The sequence below is a fragment of the Oncorhynchus tshawytscha genome, linkage group LG33, assembly GCF_018296145.1.
Source record: "Oncorhynchus tshawytscha isolate Ot180627B linkage group LG33, Otsh_v2.0, whole genome shotgun sequence".
In the NCBI taxonomy this organism is placed as follows: domain Eukaryota; kingdom Metazoa; phylum Chordata; class Actinopteri; order Salmoniformes; family Salmonidae; genus Oncorhynchus; species Oncorhynchus tshawytscha.
Window position 1 is genome coordinate 7,630,475 of NC_056461.1, and position 26,548 is coordinate 7,657,022.

Below are 26,548 nucleotides of genomic sequence, written 5' to 3' on the forward strand. Positions count from 1 at the left end.
CACAAATATGAGTTTGGTCATTCTGCCAGTGCTTTCAACGAAGCCACAGTGCGCATGCGAAGCCGTATATCCGCTCTCTTTCTCCGCCATCTTATGTCGCCTTTCCATTGTTCATTGAAGTTAGCAGGGGTGGCGGAGCTATTTACTGCGCATTAAAACATTTCGGGGATATTGTTCAGTTGACATCCGCAAAATAGTGGGAAGGAGAAAGAATCCAAGGTCATCATAGAATACGTGACACGCGCGGATTTATCGCTCAGGGTTCGATCTCACACCTCGTCGGGAAACATGATGGACGACGAACAACCCAAGACCCTGTATGTATGAATAGCGGCAAGCTAACTAGCCGACTGACCGTTTATTTTAAGTATCATCATGTAGCCGTGCATGTATCAATTGCATTTTCTTAATATGTGGTTCGTAATAGTCATGTCAGTCAGTTCTCCATCCTCCTGCTTTCTAGTTGTGAGCCAGCCGCAACATGTCAGACGCGTCCATTTTTTTAGACAAAGCAAAGGCTGTATTTTGTTGCGAGCACTGTTGCCACTGCACAATCATTTCGAAAGCCACCTTTTTAAAATCTCAACATTAATTGATATTGCGATGTTCTTCTTAGCCTATACTACGGGAGTTAACTGTTAATGGTTGTATATTTTGGTAATAGCAGCTATTCGAGAAAGAGTTAGCATGCATGCTAACTATCTTGCTAACTAACGTTAACTCTTGTCGGCAGCATGCCGGGCCTCTAGTTTCTGTATTATGCGAAGCAATGCGGTTGTCATCAGTCTGATACCTTTCCACACCGGTGGCCATACTCTACAATGTCTGTGAAATCATAACCTACCTGCTAACATTGGCTAGCTAGCTACATTTTAACTAGCGACACTGCTCGGCGTACACCAACAATCAGACGTCCGTGTTGTGTTGGTTTGCTAACTTAATTAACCTACGTTCCCTAACTTACCGTTCATCATACCGCTTCAAATTGGGTTTGTCAGCTACCATTTGTATGTCGGTGTTGTTACTACAACACTGCCATGTAATGATAGCGAATGCACGTCGCTATTAGCTAGTTAGTTAAGGAACATAATACATGCAATGTGAAAGCGTGGCCTAGTCTTGTCGGATGCCGAGTTTTAGTTTCTGAGGCCTATAGGCGCCTAACGTTACTATCTCAAGGAAATTATAACCGTGAATGTTACTGTATTATGTTGCTGTTGCAGTCACGTGAATTCAGGTGTGACAATGTTACAAATAATATGTACAGTGGCTGTAAAATACGGTCGGGTGTTTACTGTTTCCAAACAGCCCAGCTGACTTTACTTCACTGTTGTTTTTCTTCTTTGTATTGCGCATCCCTGTCTTGGTTTCAGTATCACCCCAGTCGGCTTCTTCATGTGGCCACTGGTTATACCGTGCCTTGCTTGGGCTGGTATCCATTTTACGTGAACTCCCAATATCCCAAATGGGTAAATCCGTTTGAAATCAATAACTTTTTTTTTTGACAACCTCCACTTTGATTTAAACAACACTTTACATACATGTTTGCCCATAGAATACGTTTTCAGAAAGTGGATTTTTGGACCTGTGTGCCAAAACGTTCAGGAGATAAAGGTGCTCGAAGTTGACATCCCATGAGACATCTATGGAAGCCTGTCCCCCCCCCCCAAATGTATCAAGACAGAGTTATGAGGTAGTAAGTCTATCGAATTAATGTTTTAGTGCAATGTGCCAAATGCCTGTATCACAAGAAACACTTTTTGTTGTTGAGTGTTCTGTCTTTTTGGTCTTTGCTCCTTCTGTGCCGGTGTGCACCTTCACACACAGACACCAAACCCCTCCACCTGTCACTCACAACTAACGACGAAAGATGACGTCTTCCTCTCTGACAACAAGCAACTTAAACTCGCTATTTGTGTTTGAGATTTGGTCCAACAGAATCAGTTATATGCACACCGAAACACTTAGATACATTATTTTACTGTAATAGATGAGAATTGAACATTTATAATGATGCTCTTTTTATGTATTAACTCCAAAACGTAGAACAGAGCAGACCCTACTAAAACTAGAGTAACAATGAACATGATTGTGGAAAGTGTATGCTCAGTTCCTTTGCTCGAAGCATTGCAGTACCATGTACCACTGGCAACATTTTAGCCACAGACTAATGTGCTAGCCGTCTAGTCTGCAATGAGAATAAAAATAGATGTTTATATAAGGAATTGGGAACTCGTTTTAATTCTGAGAAATAAGTATCTTCTTATCCAGGTGGGCCACTTGATTTCAACATCTAAACCACGTGAACAGACTGTTGTTCAAACAGTTGGAGACGAAGAGAAGGGTGTGTTCATAACAGTTCAACTGTTATACCTTGTTAGCAAGCAAACATATCCAAGTTGGCAAGACTTATTTTTATGCCCATTGCAGACTAGACAGCTAGAACATATAAATCAAAGTAGGTTACACTTTTTTTGGTTACTACATGATTCCATGTGTCATAGTTTCATAGTTTTGATGTCTTCACTATTCTACAATGTAGAAAATAGTACAACTAAAGAAACCCTTGAATGAGTAGGTGTCCAAACTTTTGACTGGTACTGTAAGACCCTTTGCTATGAGATTCAATTGAGCTCTGGTGCATCCTGTTTCCATTGATCATCCTTGAGCTGTTTCTACAACTTGATTGGAGTCCTCCTGTGCTAAATTCAATTGATTGGAGATTATTTGGAATGGCACACCTGTTATATAAGGTTGACAGTGCATGTCAGAGCAAAAACCAAGACACAAGGTCAAAGTATTGTCCGTAGAGCTCCGAGACAGGATTGTGTCGAGGCACAGATCTGGGGGGGGTATACCAAAACATTTCTGCAGCACTGAAGGTCCCCAAGAACAGTGGCCTCCTTCATTCTTAATTGGAAGAAGTTTGGAACTACCAAGACTCTTCCTAGAGCTGGCCAAACTGAGCAGTCGGGGGAGAAAGGCCTTGGTCAGGGAGGTGACCAGGGGGATGATTTAACAAAAGCGCATTTGCGAAAAAAGCACAGTCGTTGGACGACTGTACCTAACCATAAACACCGCCTTTCTTAAAATCAATACACAGAAGTATATATTTTTAAACCTGCATATTTAGCTAAAAGAAATCCAGGTTAGCAGGCAATATTAACCAGGTGAAATTGTGTCATTTCTTTTGCGTTCATTGCACGCAGAGTCAGGGTATATGCAACAGTTTGGGCAGCCTGGCTCATTGCAAAATAATTTACCAGAATTTTACGTAATTATGACATAACATTGAAGGTTGTACAATGTAACAGGAATATTTAGACTTTGGGATGCCACCCGTTAGATGAATACCGAACGGTTCCGTATTTCACTGAAATAATAAACGTTTTGTTTTCGAAATGATAGTTTCCGCATTCGACCATATTAATGACCAACGGCTCGTATTTCTGTGTGTTATTATGTTATAATTAAGTCTATGATTTGATAGAGCAGTCTGACTGAGCGGTGGTAGGCAGCAGCAGGCTCGTAAGCATTCATTCAAACAGCACTTTCGTGCGTTTTGCCAGCAGCTCTTCGCAAGCACAGCGCTGTTTATGACTTCAAGCCTATCAGCCTAAAGGCTGGTGTAACCGATGTGAAATGGCTAGCTAGTTAGCTGGGTGCGCGCGAATAGCATTTCAAACGTCACTCGCTCTGAGACTTGGAGTAGTTATTCCACTTGCTCTGCAAGGGCCGTGGCTTTTGTGGAGCGATGGGTAACGCTGCTTCCAGTGTGGCGAAATGCTTGTGCTTCTAGTTCCGACAATGCAGTAATAACGAACAAGTAATCTAACTAACAATTCCAAAAAACTACTGTCTTATACACAGTGTAAGGGGATAAAGAATATGTACATAAGGATATATGAATGAGTGATGGTACAGAGCAGCATAGGCAAGATACAGTAGATGATATCGAGTACAGTATATACATATGAGATGAGTATGTAAACCAAGTGGCATAGTTAAAGTGGCTAGTGATACATGTATTACATAAGGATGCAGTCGATGATATAGAGTACAGTATCTACGTATGCATATGAGATGAATAATGTAGGGTAAGTAACATTATATAAGGTAGCATTGTTTAAAGTGGCTAGTGATATATTTACATTTCCCATCAATTCCCATTATTAAAGTGGCTGGAGTAGAGTCAGTGTCATTGACAGTGTGTTAGCAGTAGCCACTCAATGTTAGTGGTGGCTGTTTAACAGTCTGATGGCCTTGAGATAGAAGCTGTTTTTCAGTCTCTCGGTCCCAGCTTTGATGCACCTGTACTGACCTCGCCTTCTGGATGACAGCGGGGTGAACAGGCAGTGGCTCGGGTGGTTGATGTCCTTGATGAGTGCCTATGAGAACTATAGTGCCTATGAGAACATCCAGTAGTCAAAGGTTTATGAAATACAAATGGTATGGCGAGAAATAGTCCTATAAATACTATATTAACTACAACCTAAAACCTCTTACCTTGGAATATTGAAGTCTCATGTTAAAAGGAACCACCAACTTTCATATGTTCTGAGCAAGGAACTCAAACGTTAGCTTTTTTTACATGGCACATATTGCACTTTTACTTCTCCAACTGTTTGTTTTTACATTATTTAAATTGAACATGTTTCATTATTTATTTGAGGCTAAATGGATTTTTATTGATGTATTATATAAAGTTAAAATAAGTGTTCATTCAGTATTGTTGTAATTGTCATTATTACAAATAAATAAAAATCGGTATTGGCTTTTTTGGTCCTCCAATAATCGGTTTCAGCGTTGAAAAATCATAATCGGTCGACCTCTAGTATTAGGTAGTGGTTGTGGAATTGTTAGATATTGCTGCACTGTCGGAACTAGAAGTACAAGCATTTCACTACACTCGCAATAACATCTGCTAACCAGGTGTATGTGGCCGATAAAATGTGATTTTAAAATAATTTGACAACCCTGTTTGTAAGATTTTTAAATTATACTAATCTCAACCGTTTATGTTTTCCAGTGATGAAGACATGGATGTTTCACTGTATGGTGGTGTATGCAACATTGTCAACTTTGAGCACCTTTATCTCTTGAATATTTTCATTCAGGTCCCAAAAAGTCACTTTCTGAGCACTTCTACACTCAGCAAATATGTGTGCAAGGTTTTGTTCAAAAGGGATACTGCCAAAAGTAATTGAATTCAAATGGATTTACCCAATGTAAAACTGAATCATTCAATACAACCTCTTCCTAATGGTTAGTTGTGAGGTAAAATAGTGTGGTTTAAAGGAACAGTTCATCCCCAAAATAACAAACTATTCCAGACGGTTTCACACCTCAGCAACGTTGTGGATGGTGGTGAACCATCCCTTTTAAATCCAGATCTTCTTAACCACACTTCCTTGTCTATTTATTGTCTGCTAAGTGGAGCATCCATTTCTCTTCTATTTGCTGAGCTGAGCCCAGGGTGTCCATGCTGATGTGTTGTCACTGTGCTGCAGGTATGTGGGAAACCTGTCCCGGGATGTGACCGAAGCCCTCATCATGCAGCTGTTCGGCCAGATCGGACCCTGCAAGAGCTGTAAAATGATAGTAGATGTGAGTCAAAAATCAACCTTTCTGTTGTCTGGGAATGAACCTTCTTCAATCAGATTCCCCTATGATTCTGCTCAGAATGACTTAACGCTGTGCCATGTTCAGTTAGAACAAACCCGGAGAAAAGTTTTTTAAAATATATTTAAAAATATTAGCATTATATTAAAGTGAGGGCATTACCTCCGCTTAAAAAAAAATGTCTCTAGTTTTGTGCCAACCAAACGTTGACCATGACTAGGGGCCTATTCAGTGGTCTGCAGCACATAGAACATTGCAGAAATGTAATGTGTCGAGCCTATAAGAAAACAAACGTGACCACACAATTCCCTGTTGAACATGACGGAGAGGAATGTCTATACAAGGCTGCTTTATCTGAAACCCCCACAGAATGAGCCCCAGGACTGATTAGCCCAATAGGACAACAGCGTTGACCAATATTAGCCAGGAGCCTGTTTAAGAACACATGGTACTGCTGTGAGTCTTACCTCTGGGATTGATTCATATTAGGATCCTGAGTCTGTCACTCAATAGAAGAAAGATGTGTTTGGCCAATCTCTTAACGATGACGAATGGTCACGGATTTGAGTTGCGTAGGCTAGCTAGAGCTGCCCATTTACATTGCAAGGAGGGAGACTCAACTAGGCCTACCTTTTTTACAATGGCAGGATGAAATTCCCAGTTCTGACTTTAAAAAGTCCCTGTTCTTGTCCCCCTCCAGACGGCAGGTAATGACCCCTACTGCTTTGTGGAGTTCTACGAACACAGGCACGCTGCCGCGTCACTCGCAGCCATGAACGGTCGTAAAATAATGGGTAAGGTAAGCTATCGTATCTACAGGGTGAGTCGGCTTGGGGAGGGGAGGTTTGGCCAAAAGACAGGAGGAAGGAATTGAAGCCAAGTTCAAATCAGCCCCTATCCCCAGACACTTGACTTGATGCAGGTCTGGAAAGGTCGGATGTGTGCGAGCATTATGGCAGACCTATGAGAAGTGTCTAGGGGTAGCGACTGAGGCCCATTGACTGGGTATCACATTGCATCATGGGTATCGCACTGCGTCATGTTGTCCGTTCAACCCCAACCATTTACATTAAACCTCAGTAAGTATGACATGAATGGAAAGGTTTTTTTCGTGATTGGTCAATAATACCACAACACCAGAACGTTTTGCAGGGTCCTTAGGTTCGGTGGGTGGCAGCATGTCTTCCAACGATAGGGTACTATGTTCTTCACCCCAAAATCTAGCTTTCTCCATTCTGCTCTGGTTCTTAGAGAATACTACTTATTCCGTAGATGGCGTCCTATATACATTAGAAAAACACTGCAGGCCCCAATCTAATTAACGGGGACGTTTGACACGGTGTCATTTGACTGAATTAGATGGTGCCATTTGTTTGGGTTTGAAGCCTGCCGATGTCTCTCACTGGAAGTACAACGTCTTGTTCCTTTGGCCTGAGGGGAAATGCTGAACGAACGAGCGTGGAGGAGGGCTTGCACTTTAATTCAAACACTGTATGAATAACATGTTGATAAGATGTTATGGAGACCCCCAAAAATGTTTCCGGTTATTTAACTACAAAATGTAGCTTGCTAGTGATTTTTTGTTTGTGATATTTTTTTACGGATTCTGTGCCATTCCCCTGACCCTGCCGTCCTCGATTGGGTGTAGCTAATAGCTTCTTCTCATCACCTGTCCTTACCCTCTGTGGTCGGGGTTCTCGCTCAATCCTGCTGGTAGACAGAGCCTCTGGACGTCGCCCATGTAAATGGGTTCACGCTCAGAAGAGAAGACTTGTCATAGCCAATTAGTATTGGCAGCACGTCCCATGACTTTGGGTTGTGTAATCTTTCTAAGTAGTGCCCCCCCCCATTAACCTGTTTCAGATAACACTCCTCTACTTCACTGCCAGCCTTTATTCTAATACTCATTATTATTATTGTGTACAATGTGTTCTTTGGCAAATTCCTTTGCATAAAGAATCCAGATAATAACTATACTATATCTCTAAAGACACATTCAGTTGAAAATATTTTATCCTCAACAGGTAATGAAGGACCATTTGAGGAGTAATACAAGTTCGTAAAATTCACTTGTTTGTAAGTCCCTTGTTATTTGGACCCTTTTATTTTTTAACTTCCTAGACGTTTTGTTCCAAATTTGATTGATTAGACAGTGAGACTGAATTGTGACAGTCTGAGTGTGAGCAGGCTTTCCCTCTTATCATTGTGTGACTACAACAAGCCCTCTGATCGGCAAACAGACGGACACGTGTGCTGTCCAAGTAAGGCTCGCTTTTCACCCCTCTTTCCGTCTCTCTCTCTCTTTCTTTTCTTCAGGAGGTCAAAGTGAACTGGGCTACAACCCCTAGCAGCCAGAAGAAAGACACAAGCAGTGAGCATTATCTCCCTTGATACTTTGACACGGCCCATACCCAACTGTGTTTTAAAGGAGTGTAGCGCCTGTATAACACATGGGGGGGGCTAGACTGTGCATGGTGCATTCAGAGCACATTTATGTTATCCAAGAATTGTTAGCATTGGTGTCTAAAATGAGTTGGCTATATAAAAAAACACGTATGATACATATGATTCTGTGTTCAGATCACTTCCACGTTTTCGTCGGAGACCTCAGTCCTGAAATCACCACGGATGACATCAAAGCTGCCTTTGCCCCCTTTGGGAGGATATCGTGAGTGTTCTCTCTGCTTCTCCTTACCCAAGTTATTATCTCGGTTATGCTTATTCAAAACACTACAAAGATTGTGACTGTATTGTTTGAACAGAAGAGGACAATCTGTACTCACAGCATTCATCTGTCAAATATGTTCTCTACAGATCTTATTTGCGTATCTCTCAAGAAGCAAATATGCACAACAGATCTTCTTAGAATCCTACTTATCAAGTGCTTTGCAGCCTCCCTGGACAGAAACCCAGGGAGCCGGTGGCAAGGAAAAGCTCCCTGGGAACACTGCTCCGTAGGGCTGAGTCTGTGGCCAGAGGCCATAACTTGCTCTCGTCTTGCCAACCGTAGTATTTCTGTCTGTTCGTAGTGATGCCCGGGTGGTGAAAGACATGGCTACTGGCAAATCTAAAGGCTATGGCTTTGTGTCCTTCTTCAACAAATGGGTGAGTGTCCCCCACCACCCTCGGCCTACTGCTCACTCTTGGGTTTGTAAGAAATCATTAGCGTCGGCGCGAAGAGTGTGAGCCTCCAATCCTTTGTTGTTGTCCCCCCCAGACAACAGCCAGCAATGTTTAGCCAAGCAAATACCACTCTGTAGTTGATTCGCTACGTTGGTGTAGATAAGGTTTAGATTCTAGGTTATACCGTGATTACTACCACCATGCTTTATAAAGTCTGTGGATATTGGAACTGTGTGTGTGTAGGATGCAGAGAATGCCATCCAACAGATGGGAGGTCAGTGGTTGGGAGGACGGCAGATCAGGACCAACTGGGCCACCAGGAAGCCCCCTGCGCCCAAAGCCACCTACGAGAGTGAGTTAGACACACACCTCTCACTGCTCCAAAGAATGACTTGCACACACCTGTTGGCATTGAATACAACAAAAAAAGATTGTCCGTCTATTGTCATTCAAGTTTTAAATGCATCTTCTATTCCTCCCAGCGAACACAAAGCACCTGTCGTTTGAGGAGGTAGTGAACCAGTCCAGCCCCAGCAACTGTACCGTCTACTGTGGAGGAGTCACTGCAGGGCTTACAGGTACAGAACTACTCTGGGGGTTTCCTTTAGGAAAATGGACAACGTGACCAGAAAGGTTTGCCAAAAGGGGAAAACTTTTCGAAACGGCACACCTGATGACTGGGAGGAAACTCTCCGTTAGACACTTGGGTGAATCTAAAGATGCAACAAACTAGGATGGGTTGCTAATGTGATTAGAATTGTGCGTTTGGCTTTTGGACAATGAAAGAAAGTTTATTATAGAACTGGAGGAAATTGGCGAATGAAGAAGTCTTTCATAGGGAGCGCGTGGCAAAAAGGTCTAACTGGGGAGGGGTTTGTGGCAAATATAGCCTATAGGCATCTCTCTCCAATATGAGCCTTCTGCTCTCCAGACTCCACTCAGCTGTTTCCCACCTATTCTTGTGAATTGTTTGCCCTTTGTTTGTTTCTATTGATCAGTTCCCCATTACATTCACTACATGACCAAAAGTATGTGGACACACCTTCAAATTAGTGGCTTCGACTATTTCAGCCACACCTGTTGCTGAGGTGTGTAAAATCGAGCACACCGCCATGCAATCGCCATAGACAAACAATGACCGAAGAATGGCCCTTACTGAAGAGCTCAGTGACTTTGAACGTGGCACCGTCATAGAATGCCACCTTTCCAACAAGTCAGTTTGTCAAATTCCAGCCCTGCTAGAGCTGCCCCGGTCAACTGTAAGTGCAGTTATTGTGAAGTGGAAACGTCGAGAAGCAACCACGGCTCAGCCGCGAAGTGGTTGGCCACACAAGCTCACAGAGCGGGACCGCTGAAACGCGTAGCGTGTAAAGATCCTCTGTGACACTCACTACCGAGTTCCAGACTGCCTCTGGAAGCAACGTCAACACAATAACTGTTCATCGGAAGCTTTGTGAAATGGGTTTCCATGTCCGAGCAGCCGCACACAAGCCTAAGATCACCAACTGGTATGGAGTAGGTGTGATGGTTTCTAAACCCCCTGCTACTGTGATTTTCAATGTGAAGTAATCTACAGTGGATCTACAAGCTTCGGCTGGAATGGTGTAATGCTTGCCGCCAACTCTGGAGCAATGAAAACACGTTCTCTGGAGTGATGAATCACGCTACACCATCTGGCAGTCCAACGGAAGAACTGGGTTTGGCTGATGCCAGGAGAACGCTACCTGCCTCAATGCATAGTGCCAACAGTAAAGTTTGGTGGATGAGGAATAATGTTTTGGGGCTGTTTTTCATGGTTCGGGCTAGGCCCCTTAGTTCAAGTAAAGGGAAATCTTAATGCGACAGCATACAATGACATTCTAAACTATTCTAACTGCAGTATAACTAGAAGCCCCTCTCTCCTTTCTACAGTATAACTAGTATCTCTCCTTTCTACAGTATCACTAGTATCTCTCCTTTCTACAGTATCACTAGTATCTCTCCTTTCTACAGTATCACTAGTATCTCTCCTTTCTACAGTATCACTAGTATCTCTCCTCGCTATAGTATCACTAGTATCTCTCCTTTCTACAGTATCACTAGTATCTCTCCTCGCTACAGTATCACTAGTATCTCTTTCTACAGTATTCTACAGTATCACTAGTATCTCTCCTTTCTACAGTATCACTAGTATCTCTCCTTTCTACAGTATCACTAGTATCTCCTCGCTACAGTATCACTAGTATCTCTCCTTTCTACAGTATCACTAGTATCTCTCTACAGTATCACTAGTATCTACAGTATCACTAGTATCTCTCCTTTCTACAGTATCACTAGTATCAGTATCACTAGTATCTCTCCTTTCTACAGTATCACTAGTATCTCTCCTTTCTACAGTATCACTAGTATCTCTCCTTTCTACAGTATAACTACAGTATCACTAGTATCTCTCCTTTCTACAGTATAACTAGTATCTCTCCTTTCTACAGTATCACTAGTATCTCTCCTTTCTACAGTATCACTAGTATCTCTCCTTTCTACAGTATCACTAGTATCTCTCCTTTCTACAGTATCACTAGTATCTCTCCTTTCTACAGTATCACTAGTATCTCTCCTTTCTACAGTATCACTAGTATCTCTCCTTTCTACAGTATCACTAGTATCTCTCCTTTCTACAGTATCACTAGTATCTCTCCTCGCTACAGTATCACTAGTATCTCTCCTCGCTACAGTATCACTAGTATCTCTCCTTTCTACAGTATCACTAGTATCTCTCCTCGCTACAGTATCACTAGTATCTCTCCTCGCTACAGTATCACTAGTATCTCTCCTCGCTACAGTATCACTAGTATCTCTCCTCGCTACAGTATCACTAGTATCTCGCCTCGCTACAGTATCACTAGTATCTCTCCTTGCTACAGTATCACTAGTATCTCTCCTCGCTACAGTATCACTAGTATCGCTCCTCGCTACAGTATCACTAGTATCTCTCCTCGCTACAGTATCACTGTGATCGTGTTAATATAGGACTGACAGGTATATAACTTTCCTCTATTTTCCCTCCTTAGAACAACTAATGAGGCAGACCTTCACCCCCTTCGGTCAGATCATGGAGATCAGAGTTTTCCCAGACAAAGGCTACTCGTTTGTGAGGTAAGACCACAGACTCAGTGTGTTTTGAGATTTACCCATATTGCAGTTGGACTGCAGTCATTGCCATGTGACTGCTCACTCTGACCCCGTCTCACCCTTGTCCCCCTCGCACGTCTCTACCTGGCTTAGGTTCAACTCCCACGAGGGAGCGGCCCACGCCATAGTGTCAGTGAACGGGACGTCCATAGAGGGTCACGTGGTGAAGTGTTACTGGGGGAAGGAGACAACAGACATGGTCAGCCCCATGCAGCAGGTACAGGTGCCTCAGCTCACACCGCAGGTAACATCTCCCTTTCTCATGTCCATTATTGTCTATTACATATCTGTATATTGTATGTTATAACACGTATGTGTATATAATATATACAGTTGAAGTTTACATGCACCTTAGCCAAATAAACTCAGTTTTTCCACAATTCCTGACATTTAATCCTAGTAAAAATTCCCTGCCTTAGGCCAGTTAGGATCACCACGTTATTTTAGAATGTGAAATGTCAGAATAATAGTAGTGTTTATTTCAGATTTTATTTCTCATCACATTCCCAGTGGGTCAGAAGTTTACATGCACTCAATTAGTATTTGGTAGCCTTGCCTTTAAATTGTTCAATTTGGGTCAAACGTGTGTAGCCTTCTACAAGCTTCCCACAAAAAGTTTGGTGAATTTTAGCCCATTCTTCCTGCCAGAGCTGGTGTAACTGAGTCAGGTTTATAGGCCTCCTTGCTCGCACACTCTTTTTCAGTTCTGCCCACACATTTTCAATAGGATTGAGGTCGGGGCTTTGTTGTCTTAAGCCATTTTGCCACAACTTTGGAAGCATGCTTGGGGTCATTGTCCATTTGAAAGACCCATTTGCGACCAAGCTTAAACTTCCTGACTGATGTCTTGAGATGTTGCTTCAATATATCCACTTAATTTTCCTGCTTCATGATGCCATCTATTTTGTGAAGTGCACCAGTCCCTCCTGCAGCAAAGCACCCCACAACATGATGCTGGCACCCCCGTGCTTCACGGATGGGATGGTGTTCTTAGGTTTGCAAGCCTCTCCCTTTTTCCTCCAAACATAACAATGGTCATTATTGGCAAACAGTTCTATTTTTGTTTCGTCAGACCAAAGGATATTTCTCCAAAAAGTACGATCTTTGTCCCCATGTGCAGTTGCAAACTGTAATCTGGCTTTTTTATGGCAGTTTTGGAGCAGTGGCTTCTTCCTTGCTGAGTGGCCTTTCAGGTTATGTCGATATTGGACTCGTTTTACTGTGGATATAGATACTTTTGTACTGGTTTCCTACAGCATCTTCACAAGGTCCTTTGCTGCTGTTCTGGGATTGATTTGACCTTTTCACACCAAAATATGTTCATCTCTAGGAGACAGAACGCATCTCCTTCCTAAGCTGTTTGACGGCTATGTGGTTCCATGGTGTTTATACTTGTGTACTATTGTTTGTACAGATGAACGTGGGACCTTTAGGCATTTGGAAATTGCTCCCAAGGATGAAACAGACTTGTGGAGGTCTACAATTATTTTTCTGGGTTCTTGACTGATTTTCTTTTGATTTTCAAACGATGTCAAGCAAAGAAACACTGAGCTTGACAGTAGGCCTTGAAATATATCCACAGCTGTTTAAAGGCACAGTCAACTTGGTGTATGTAAACTTCTGACCCACTGGAATTGTGATAGTGAATTGTAAGCGAAATAATCTGTCTGTAAACAATTGTTGGAAAAATTACTTGTTTCACATCCGACTTCGTGTGTGTGTGTGTGTGTGTGTGTGTGAGAGAGTTCAAAGTGGGCCTGCTAAGGGAAACCGATAAACATAGTTGATCTCTAAGCGTTGTCTCCACAGCAGAACAAAATTGGTTTTGCAGCGCAGCCCTACGGCCAGTATGCCCAGTGGTACGGTAACGCCCAGCAGATTGGCCAATACGTGCCCAACGGGTGGCAGGTGCCGACCTACGGAGTCTACGGACAGGCCTGGAACCAGCAGGGCTTCAAGTGAGTACTCATGAACTACGGAAGAGGGGTAAATGAAAATAAAGCGTTGGATTGAAATATAGCCCTAATGTCAGGATGAGACTACTATGAAGTGACAGCCGCCCTCAGAGCTTGTTGTTCAAGTTCATCTGTCCTCTGACCTCTTGTCTGTGTGCAGTCATTTACAGGCGGGTGCAGGGTGGACGGGCGTTGGAGCGGTCAGTAATGGCGGCGTGGTGGAGCCTGGACAGGGAGTCAACGGGGCGGTGCTGGCCAACCAGTCGGTCATGGGCACCGCTGGCTACCACACCCACTGATCAATGCCGGCCCGGCAGCCCAGTGTCGGCCTCCTACCCTCCCACCACCACCACAGGGATCCTACACACGGGGCAGACATGTTCCCCGTCTTTTACAACACGATTTAAGAACTCTATGGCGGGGAGTGGGGATGCGTGATTCCACCTCTTCCTGTCCAGTTCCCCCAATCCTGGTTTTTACATGTAAGTTTAAAGGAGGAGGAGATGAGGCTTGTGTGTCATCCATCGGAGGTCGGAGCGTTTCCCAGTCCTGGGATATAAGATACATGCATATAGATATATGCACACAAACACACACCCATGTCCACACAGACACACACATACTCTACAAAGGTCTTTGGCCCCGTGTCAGATCGATTGACTCAAGAATCAGAAAGGACTATGCCATTTTTAATTAAAAAGTACTATTAAATAAATACACCAAAAAGCGACTTCTTTTGGATGAGCTTTTTCTTGTTGGTTTGTTTAAGAACAATTTCAACTGCTGATATCGTTTAAGAAACGCCGCTTTGCCTGTTTTTGTTTCGGGACTGTCATTTTAAAGAAATGTTTATAGCTTAAAGTTATGTTTATAGGACACCATGGAATCATGTGAAATGTAAGAACTTTTTTTGGTTTATAATTTTTTTTTGTTGATCAAATGGATGTCAACTGTGGAATTTTTTAAAATACGATTTTCAATCTCAACTAAAAACCAATTGCAGGGATTACTGCCACTGTTCTTTCTTTACGAGGCAGACATATTGCACAATACTATTACTCTTAGTTACCTTTTCACACAATTTGATGTTACAAAAATTCTAGGTATTTTGAATTGTTTTGCATTCCACTTTATTTTTCCTTTTGAAAAGTTTATTTTAGGAGGGCTTACATACTGTTTTGTATGTAAATAACCAAACAGTCTGTTAAACTGTTCTGACAAGGTTTAGAGGGGGGAAAAACCTCATGTTAATTATGGAAGCTTGCTTGTTTTTTTTGACTGGCGGCCCGGGGGTAAGGGCTCATTAACAGTAGACGTGGGAATATTAGCGTCACTGTCTAATGCTGGTTCAGAACAATGTAAGGACAGTACAACATTTGATTCTTCCAGGGGCCTGTGAGGAGAGAACAGCATTGCAAAATGAGCTAGACCGAAAAGTAATGTAGACTTTAAAGTTATTCTGTGTATAAAACCTAAATATTGAACTTTTTTTTATGATAAAGTCGTAAATAGTTATAAAAAATCTTGACCGGATCAGAATTTTGAACTGGTTCCCTCTATGGAGTTGATTGAATAATACCGTTGGTCGAGACCCCTTGTTTTGCCTTATTTTGAGTTAATTTCATTTGAACCAACCTATTATCATAAATGGCTCATACGGTCCGATTATTTTCCGCCCTGGTGTTTATGTTGATGCTACAACGTGTTCTTGCTTTGTCCCATTAAAATGCTGATGCGCATAAACACTGCTTGTGGGAACTGTTCATATTGCTCTCCACTGTCCTTGTTACTGTATTTAAAACCGCTTGATGTGAGCCTGGTTCAGTCTTGCAATTAAATGTTGTTTTTTGTTTACAATGACCTTGCTTACATGTAATGTTCAGATCCAGTGATTTTTTTAAATCAGAACACGTTGTGTTGGTAGCAGAAACTGAAATCATTGAACAGAGCAGGCCTACCTACAGTACAGAACCTTTTGAGCATGAATTTATGCTACGGGTATAAACCAACAAAATACACTGAACAAATATATAAATGCAATAATTTCAAAGATGCTACTGAGTTACAGTTCATCTAAGAAAACCAGTCAGTATTTGCCTCATGCAGTGTGACATCTCCTTCGCATAGAGCTGATCAGGCTGTTGATTGTGGACTGTTCTCCCACTCTATAATGGCCTTGTGAAGTTGCTGGATGTTGGCGGGAACTGGAGCACGCTGTCATACACGTAAACCTGAGCATCCCAAACATGATCAATGGGTGACATGTCTGGTGAGTACACAGGCCTTGGAAGAACTGGTCCATTTTCAGCTTTCCAGGAATTGTGTACGGATCCTTGCGACATGGGGCTGTGCATTACCATGCTGAAACGTGAGGCGATGGCGGCGGAGGACTGGCACGACAATGGACCTCAGGATCTCGTCTTGCCCACCTGTCGCCACCCCCAGGGTAAAAGGACAGGCCAGGGCCGCTGTTCTGACCAACACCCTCTCCAAATAGGTTTCCAATTCCGTCACTCCCTGTGTCCACGTGAAGCAAGCCATGGGAGTGCCATGCGCAGACCACCCCTCTCCCTTTTGAAAAGTTTAATTCTGGAGGCTGGCTACTGAGTCCCCGGGACCCCTGGTCCAGAGGGTGGACTAAAAATCATCTGGTGGTGAAATGTAACAGTAGAGCAAGTCGCCCTCTGGGGCTGCAGCACCTGACTAGGTGCTGGGGGGGAAGAGGCAGAGAGGGGCGGTGTTTCAGTGTGCCTGTCAGGAGAGTGTCTGGGGGGGAAGGGGACCCCCATGGAGACTTCCCAGGATGGGGTTGGGGAGGTGAGGGTTCTCAGGTGTCTTACCCGACTCCGCCTCTCGGCCTGGTCCTGCAGCTCCATACCTCCGCCTCTATGTCTGTGCCTTCGCCAATGATGAGTAACTGGCCACAAGAGTTCACAGGTTTCCTCAACTACAGCTCCAATGGTGCCTAGGTGTGGGCTATTTTGTGTGTGTGTGTGATTGCACTTTGTGTAATACGTCCTATGGTGTATGTGCAGTGTATGTAAGAGATTGAATTGCCTCCCTGTCATTTGTACTGTAGGTGTACAATGGAATGCTGACTGCACAGTTCTTTGTGCCTCCAACCCATCTCAGCTGCCTGAACCAATCACCGCTCACAAAACTAAGAGACTCTGTCTGGAAGAGCCCGTCATTGATGAGCTGCCCTGCCAGTCACACCGTTCATCAAATAGAAGGGAGAATGCCTCATCATCTAGATAGGACCTGTATGTTCTTTTGAGAGCCGCCATAGCACGTTTTTTTTCTCTCTCAATCTGTCCTCTCTTCTTTGACTCTTTCATCTACTCCTCTCTGTATCTCCTTTCTTCCACCCTGTCCCCTCTCCTCCCTCCATCCCCAGCTCCCCCAGCTGTATGTCCTATAGGGGTAGGAGTGGGGGTCAGAAGAGTCCTGATCCTCCTGTTTCTACTGGACTCAAGGAGCCAGGTGCTGCCTGCCTGTCTCACTACTTTCTTTTCTCTTTCTCTCGGTCTCTCACCCACTGTCTCTGTCTGTCTGTCTTTCTCTCTCACCCACTGTCCCTGTCCATCTGTCTCTCTCTCTCACCCACTGTCCCTGTCCATATGTCTTTCTGTCTCTCACCCACTGTCCCTGTCCATCTGTCTTTCTGTCTCTCACCCACTGTCCCTGTCCATCTGTCTTTCTGTCTCTCACCCACTGTCCCTGTCCATCTGTCTTTCTCTCTGTCTCTCACCCACTGTCCCTATCCACCTGTCTTTCTCTCCGTCTCTCACTCACTGTCTCTGTCCACCTGTCTTTCTCTCTCTCTCGCCCACTGTCTCTTTCCTGTCCATGTCTCTCTCGCCCACTGTCTCTTTCCTGTCCATCTCTTTCTCTCACTCACTCACTCTCTGTCCTGTCCATCTGTCTTTCTCTCTCTCTCGCCCACTGTCTCTGTCCTGTCCATCTGTCTTTCTCTCTGTCTCTCACTACCTTTCTCACTGCATTTATGCCCCTTACGAGTATCTAATTAACCACAGCTTCTTGAGCATTAAAACTTTTTATTATATTACTCTATATCTTTGTGTGTGTGTGTGTGTGTCAGGGAGCAGCCAGCCTGTGGATGAGAGCCTGGTGACCCTGGGCTTCCAGCAGTGGCTAGGCAGCGTTACAGAGAGGATCCACCAGACCGTGCATTACTAGTTTGACAGTAACACAGCCCTCCGCCCCTCTGTTTGTATAATTGATGATGACGATGCAGATGTTGTTGGCTCCAGGTAAGCCGGAGGCTCTGGTGTTCCATGTTCCCTAGGTGTTCAGCTCCCTGCAGCACCGTCTGTCCCTGGGATCCGAGAAGAGACGGCTGCCCAACGCTACCTCAGGGTTGGGTTTGGGTTAGGGGTCTGGTTAAGGTTTACCTAACACAACTACAACTCCACAACTGAGCCAATTCCAAAAATACGGTCTAGAGTCTAGATGGAAGCTAGTTGAAGCATTGCCACCTACCAAACCAATCAAATATTTTTACCGACTTGTAACAAACTAGCTAGCATAAAATGTAAAAAAATTACTCAGCGTAGACTACTAAGTCTTTGCCCAACCCGTTAGGGAAAGAGGCACAGACAAGACATGGAAATGTAATTTCTACTCGGAGCCAATCAAATGCGATCGTTAACTTTTAGGTTAAGTTACAAGGTAAAAACAGATTTTTGTTTTCTTTGGTCAGCGTTTGTGAGGAATGATGATCTGCCTCCCCAAAGTACACCTGGCACATCACCAACCTGATGCAGGTCAAATGTATCTTTGACACCCCAGAGGCATGTGCCCTAGCGGTTAAGCGTGTTGAGCCAGTAACCGAAAGGTTACTGGTTTGAATGCCAGAGCTGACTAGGTGAAAAAGAAAGATCTGCCAATGTGCAAAAGTTTCTCTGGGTCAGAGCGCCTGCTAAGATGTGAAAGGTCTACTTACAAAGTCCTCAAACTTCTTATGTCAGTGTGTGGAAGAGCTTTTCTTGGACTGTGCCCAAGAAAGCGAAGGTAACCTGCCTAAATGATTACCACCCCGTAGCACTCACGTCAGTAGCCATGAAGTGCTTTGAAAGGCTGGTCATGGCTCACATCAACACCATCATCCCAGGAACCCTAGACCCACTCCAATTCACATACCGCACCAACAGATCCACAGATGACACAATCTCAATCGCACTACACACTGCCCTTTTCCACCAGGACAAAAATACTGTTCATTGACTACAGCTCAGCGTTCAACACCATAGTGCCCTCAAAGCTCATCACTAACCTAAGGACCCTGGGACTAAACACCTCCCTCTGTAACTGGATCCTGGACTTCCTGACGGGCCGCCCCCAGGTGGTAAGGGTAGGCGAAACCACATCTGCCACGCTGATCCGCAACACAGGGGCCCCACAGGTGTGCATGCTCAGTCCCCTCCTGTACTCCCTGTTCACCCAAGACTGTGTGGCCAAGCATGACTCCAACACCACCATTAAGTTTGCTGACCACACAATGGTGGTAGGTCTGATCACTGACAATGATGAGACAGCCTATAGGGAGGCAGTCAGAGACCTGGCAATGTGGTGCCAGGACAACAACCTCTCCCTCAACTTGAGAAAGACAAAGGAGCTGATCATGAACTACAGGAAAAGGAGGGCCCCATTCACATCGACGGGGCCGTAGTGGAGCGTGTCGAGAGTTTGAAGTTTCTTGGTGTCCACATCACCAACAAACTATCATGGTCCAAGCACACCGGGAAAGTCAGAAAAATGTTTTTCCCCCTCAGGAGTCTGAAAAGATTTGTCACGGGTCCCCAGATCCTCAGAAAGTTCTGCAGTACCGGGAGCTTCCGGACTGGTTGCATCACCATCTGCTATGGCAATGGCTCGGCATCCGACCGTAAAGCGCTGCAGAGGGTAGTGCATACGGCCCAGTACATCACTTGACCATATAATGCCTTCCAAAAGTATTCAGACACCTTGATGTTTTCCACATTTTGTTACGTTACAGCCTTATTCTATAATGGATTAAGTCAATAAATATCCTCAGCAATCTACACACAATACCCCATAATAACAAAGCAAAAACATGTTTTTAGACATTTTGGCAAATGTATAAAAAAAATTAAAACAGAATTACCTTATTTACCTAAGTATTCAGACCCTTTGCTATGAGACTCAAAATTGAGCTCCGTTGCATCCAGTTTCCATTGATCATCCTTGATGTTTCTACAACTTGACTGGAGTCCACCTGTTGTACATTAAATTGAATGCACATGATTTGGTAAGGCACACACCTGTCTATATAAAGGTCCCACAGTTGACAGTGCACGTAAGAGCAAAAAACCAAGCCATGAGGTCGAAGGAATCGTCCGTAGAGCTCCGAGACAGGATTGTGTCGAAGCACAGATCTGGGGAAGGACACCAAAACGTTTCTGCAGCATTGAAGGTCCCCAAGAACATAGTGGCCTCCATCATTCTTAATTGGAAGAAGTTTGGAACCACCATGACTCTTCCTAGAGCTGGGCGCCTGGCCAAACTGAGCAATTGGGGGAGAAGGACCTTGGTCAGCGAGGGGACCAATAACCTGATGGTCACCCTGACTGGGCTCCAGAGTTCCTCTGTGGAAATGGTAGAACCTTCCAGAAGGACAACCATCTCTGCAGCACTCCACCAATCAGGCCTTTATGATCGAGTGGCCAGACGGAAGCCACTCCTCGGTAAAAGGCACATGAAAGCCTGTTTGGAGTTTGCCGGAAGGCACCTAAAGACTATCTGGTCTGATGAAACCAAGATTAAACTATTTGGCCTGAATGCCAAGAGTCACATCTGGAGGAAACCTGGCACCATCCATACAGTGAAGCATCATGCTGTGGGGATTTTTTTCAGTGGCAGGGACTGGGGAGACTAGTCAGGATCGAGGCAAATATGAACAGAGAAGTACAGAGATCTTCCAACCGGACAACAACCCTAAGCACACAGTCAAGACAATGCAGGAGTTGCTTCTGGACAAGTTACTGAATGTCCTTGAGTGGCCCAGACAGAGCCCAGACTTGAACCCGATCGAACATCTCTGGAGAGACTTGAAAATGGCTGTGCAGCAAAGCTCCCCATCTAACCTGACAGAGCTTGAGAGGATCTGCAGAGAAAAATGGGAGAAACACCCAAAATACAGGCGTACCAAGCTTGCAGCATCATACCCAAGAAGACTCGATGCTGTAATCGCTGCCAAAGGTGCTTCTACCTAGTACTGAGTAAAGGGTCTGAATACTTATGTAAATTTGACATTTCAGTTTTATATTAAATAAATAAATGTGCAAAAATGTCTGAACCTGTTTTTGCTTTGTCATTATGTGGTATTGTGTGTAGATTAATGAGGGGAACTTTTTTTTAAAGAAATCAATTTTAGAATAAGGCTGTAATGTAACAAAATGTGGAAAAAGTCAAGGGGCCTGAATACTTTTCGAATGCACTGTGTATACCAAGCGGTGTCAGAGGAAGGCCCAAAAAATTGTCAAAGATTCCAGTCACCCAAGTCATAGACAGTTCTCTCTACTTCCGCACAGCAAGCGGTACCGGAGCTCCAAGTCTAGGTCCAAAAGGCTCCTTAACAGCTTCTAACCCCAAGCCATAAGACTGCTGAACAATTAATCAAATGGCCACCCAGACTATTTGCATTGACAAGCGGCCACCCGGACTATTTGCATTGACAAGCGGCCACCCGGACTATTTGCATTGACAAGTGGCCACCCGGACTATTTGCATTGACAAGTGGCCACCCGGACTATTTGCATTGACAAGTGGCCACCCGGACTATTTGCATTGACAAGCGGCCACCCGGACTATTTGCATTGACAAGCGGCCACCCAGACAAATGGCCACCCCCTTTGTTTTGACACTGCTGCTACTCAGTTTATTATCGATGCATAGTCACTTTACCCCTCCCTGCATCTACAAATGACCTCGACTAACCTGTACCCCCGCACATTGACTCAGTACCCACTGTATATAGCCTCATTATTGTCATTTTATTGACTAACCTGTACCCCCGCACATTGACTCAGTACCCACTGTATATAGCCTCATTATTGTCATTTTATTGACTAACCTGTACCCCCGCACATTGACTCAGTACCCACTGTATATAGCCTCATTATTGTCATTTTATTGTTACTTTTTAAATACATGTTTTATTATATGTACACATTTGTATATCTTTTTTTGCTTTTATTTGATTTGGTAAAAATTATTTGATCTATATCTTCTTAAAACTGCGTTGGTGGTTAATTAAGGGCTTGTCAGTAAGCATTTCACGGTAAGGTCTACCTACACCTGTTGTATTTGGCACATCTGACATTTTGTTGTCGTTGATTTGATCATGTTTTGGTTTCAATCCCTTCCTTTGTGACGTTCACTCTCTCATGTATCCCTCTCTTTCTCTGTCCTCCTCCAGAGTTTTGTGAAGAACATTGATGGTTCTCATTCTGCCTTCCGCCGTCCCGAACTCCCCACTCTGGAATCAACCGAGGGCTACTGCTGCAAAGACAGATCCCAGGCCATTCCACCCCTGGAGCTACGCACCTTCCTCAAAGTTGGTCTGAATGAGTGAGTCTTTTGTTCATGTCTCAGCCCCACTCTTGGCCTTCTCATGGCCCTCTTGGGGAACATGATTAAACCAGTTTGCAACCAATCATTTTCAATGCTGGCAATGGCACATAATAGATGTCTGCATTTTTGTTTGTTTGGTCCATTCAGTTAGCTTTAGACCACTATGTGATTGCACAAGCTAAAGATACTGCTCAATTCAAACTACTTATCCCTTGTAAAAAATCCTGCTCTGTGAGGTGTTTGAACCGCATGTACCCCTGTGCAAGTTTGTACAGTAGCGGTTATTTCCATAGGGCATTAAACACAGAGGGATGAACCAAAAACAAGCAAAGGAGGTGTGAAGGATGACAGTCTCTTGTTATACCTTTGTTTTGAGTGTTTTATCCCCTACTTAAAAAAACAGGTGAAGTTTTGCTTAGGAAAATGCAAAGCATATTTACTTGCATCACATTTAATGACCTGTGGGTGCTCACCGGTGGTGGGTTGTCGATGGTGTTCTGCACAGCTGCAGAGAGGCCTTCCTTCATCATAGAGGTGAGGCTGTAGAAATCGTGCTGCTGGTCGATCTCAAACAGGCCCAGTAGCTTCCACTGCTGCCTCAGACCCCCCCACATCTTCCTCTTCACCGTACCAGTCCTCTGCGTGCCCTCCGCGGGACCCGCAGACATCTCCATCTGGGGTGGGGATGACACACACACACACACAAAATGCCACATCAATGATAGGGCTTTTTTTCCCCCGATTCCAATTGCGTGCCATAACAAAGAACATACACCGGTAAGACCATGTAGGTTAGTCTTCCTAACGATTAACATGCGTGGTTGACAATAACAGTCGTGTCTTACCTAGACAGACCTGAGGCATGCAGAAAGTGACCACGGCCACAAAGGTCCAATGGCTCTATAGGCCTCAGAGATTGGAACGTTTTTATTGGCCTGATATTGATTAACAGTAGAACCAAACCAGCGACATCCATTTGACACCAGCAGCCTTTCCTAGGTTTGGAACAAGCGGCCGGGAGATAACTAAGGACTATCAAATTTATTTATATAGCCCTTCGTACATCAGCTGATATCTCAAAGTGCTGTACAGAAACCCATCCTAAAACCCCAAACAGCAAGCAATGCAGGTGTAGAAGCACGGTGGCTAGGAAAAACTCCCTAGAAAGGCCCGAACCTAGGAAGAAACCAGGTTATGAGGGGTGGCCAGTCCTCTTCTGGCTGTGCCGGGTGGAGATTATAACAGAACATGGCCAAGATGTTCATAAATGACCAGCATGGTCTAATAATAATAAGGCAGTGTCAGGAGACACTGTGGCCCCATCCGAGGACACCCCCGGACAGGGCCAAACAGGAAGGATATAACCCCACCCACTTTGCCAAAGCACAGCCCCCACACCACCAGAGGGATATCTTCAACCACCAACTTACCATCCTGAGACAAGGCTGAGTATAGCCCACAAAGATCTCCGCCACGGCACAACCCAAGGGGGGGGCGCCAACCCAGACAGGATGATCACATCAGTGACTCAACCCACTCAGGTGACGCACCCCTCCCAGGGACGGTATGAGAGAGCCCCAGTAAGCCAGTGACTCAGCCCCTGTAATAGGGTTAGAGGCAGAGAATCCCAGTGGAAAGAGGGGAACCGGCCAGGCAGAGACAGCAAGGGTGGTTCGTTGCTCCAGAGCCTTTCCGTTCACCTCCCCACTCCTGGGCCAGACTACACTCAATCATATGACCCACTGAAGAGATGAGTCTTCAGTAAAGACTTAAAGATTGAGACCGAGTTTGCGTCTCTGACATGGGTAGGCAGACCGTTCCATAAAAATGGAGCTCTATAGGAGAAAGCCCTGCCTCTAGCTGTTTGCTTAGAAATTCTAGGGACAATTAGGAGGCCTGCGTCTTGTGACCATAGCGTACGTGTAGGTATGTACGGCAGGACCAAATCAGAGAGATAGCATTACAGGGGCTTGCTCCTACCTTTGTAGGTTAGCAGTAAAACCTTGAAATCAGCCCTTGCTTTGACAGGAAGCCAGTGTAGGGAGGCTAGCACTGGAGTAATATGATCACATTTTTTGGTTCTAGTCAGGATTCTAGCAGCCGTGTTTAGCACTAACTGAAGTTTATTTAGTGCTTTATCCGGGTAGCCCGAAAGTAGAGCATTGCAGTAGTCTAACCTAGAAGTGACAAAAGCATGGATTAATTTTTCTGCATCACTTTTGGACAGAAAGTTTCTGATTTTTGCAATGTTACGTAGATGGAAAAAAGCTGTCCTTGAAATGTTCTTGATATGTTCTTCAAAAGAGAGATCAGGGTCCAGAGTAACGCAGAGGCCCTTCACAGTTTTATTTGAGACGACTGTACAACCATTAAGATTAATTGTCAGATTCAACAGAAGATCTCTTTGTTTCTTGGGACCTAGAACAAGCATCTCTGTTTTGTCAGAGTTTAAAAGTAGAAAGTTTGCAGCCATCCACTTCCTTATGTCTGAAACACATGCTTCTAGCGAGGGCAATTTTGGGGCTTCACCATGTTTCATTGAAATGTACAGCTGTGTGTAATCCGCATAGCAGTGAAAGTTAACATTATGTTTTCGAATGACATCCCCAAGAGGTAAAATATATAGTGAAAACAATAGTGGTCCTAAAACAGAACCTTGAGGAACACCGAAATTTACAGTTGATTTGTCAGAGGACAAACCATTCACAGAGACAAACTGATATCTTTCTGACAGATAAGATCTAAACCAGGCCAGAACTTGTCCGTGTAGACCAATTTGGGTTTCCAATCTCTCCAAAAGAATGTGGTGATCGATGGTATCAAAAGCAGCACTAAGGTCTAGGAGCACGAGGACAGATGCAGAGCCTCGGTCTGATGCCATTAAAAGGTAATTTACCACCTTCACAAGTGCAGTCTCAGTGCTATGATGGGGTCTAAAACCAGACTGAAGCATTTTGTATACATTGTTTGTCTTCAGGAAGGCAGTGAGTTGCTGCGCAACAGCCTTTTCTAAACATTTTGAGAGGAATGGAAGATTCGATATAGGCCGATAGTTTTTTATATTTTCTGGGTCAAGGTTTGGCTTTTTCAAGAGAGGCTTTATTACTGCCACTTTTAGTGAGTTTGGTACACATCCGGTGGATAGAGAGCCGTTTATTATGTTCAACATAGGAAGGCCAAGCACAGGAAGCAGCTCTTTCAGTAGTTTAGTTGGAATAGGGTCCAGTATGCAGCTTGAAGGTTTAGAGGCCATGGTTATTTTCATCATTGTGTCAAGAGATATAGTACTAAAACACTTGAGCGTCTCTCTTGATCCTAGGTCCTGGCAGAGTTGTGCAGACTCAGGACAACTGAGCTTTGAAGGAATATGCAGATTTAAAGAGGAGTCCGTAATTTGCTTTCTAATAATCATGATCTTTTCCTCAAAGAAGTTCATGAATTTATCACTGCTAAAGTGAAAGCCATCCTCTCTTGGGGAATGCTGCTTTTTAGGTAGCTTTGCAACAGTATCAAAAAGGAATTTCAGATTGTTCTTATTTTCCTCAATTAAGTTAGAAAAATAGGATGATCGAGCAGCAGTAAGGGCTCTACGTTACTGCACGGTACCGTCTTTCCATGCTAGTCGGAAGACTTCCAGTTTGGTGTGGCGCCATTTCCGTTCGGGTATTTTCTGTGTACCAGGGAGCTAGTTTCTTATGAGAAATGTTTTTAGGGGTGCAACTGCATCTAGGGTATTGCGCAAGGTTCAATTGAGTTCCTCAGTTAGGTGGTTAACTGATTTTTGTCCTCTGGCGTCCTTGGGTAGGCAGAGGGAGTCTGGAAGGACATCAAGGAATCTTTGTGTTGTCTGTGAATTTATAGCACGACTTTTGATGTTCCTTGGTTGGGGTCTGAGCAGATTATTTGTTGCAATTGCAAACGTAATAAAATGGTGGTCCGATAGTCCAGGATTATGAGAAAAAACATTAAGATCCACAACATTTATTCCATGGGACAAAACTAGGTCCAGAGTATGACTGTGACAGTGAGTGGGTCCAGAGACATGTTGGACAAAACCCACTGAG

The 26,548-nt window shown here is 44.1% G+C and overlaps 1 protein-coding gene across 2 annotated transcripts; it reads left to right on the plus strand.

The window, feature by feature from the left end:
• Positions 1-65: 65 nt before the first annotated feature.
• On the plus strand, positions 66-15,728 carry LOC112230822 (nucleolysin TIA-1). Of its 2 annotated transcripts, none has more exons than XM_024397154.2 (12): positions 66-317; positions 5,511-5,607; positions 6,323-6,421; positions 7,939-7,993; positions 8,203-8,290; positions 8,652-8,727; positions 8,989-9,097; positions 9,228-9,323; positions 11,793-11,877; positions 12,007-12,157; positions 13,726-13,871; positions 14,029-15,728. In XM_024397154.2, the coding sequence occupies exons 1-12, from the start codon at positions 289-291 to the stop codon at positions 14,165-14,167; spliced, it is 1,170 nt and encodes a 389-aa protein (XP_024252922.1). In that variant the 5' UTR covers positions 66-288; the 3' UTR covers positions 14,168-15,728. The 2 variants fall into 2 exon arrangements, with proteins under 2 accessions (XP_024252922.1, XP_024252921.1); XM_024397153.2 differs by having other exon boundaries at positions 67-317; positions 13,723-13,871.
• The last annotated feature ends 10,820 nt before the right edge of the window (positions 15,729-26,548 follow it).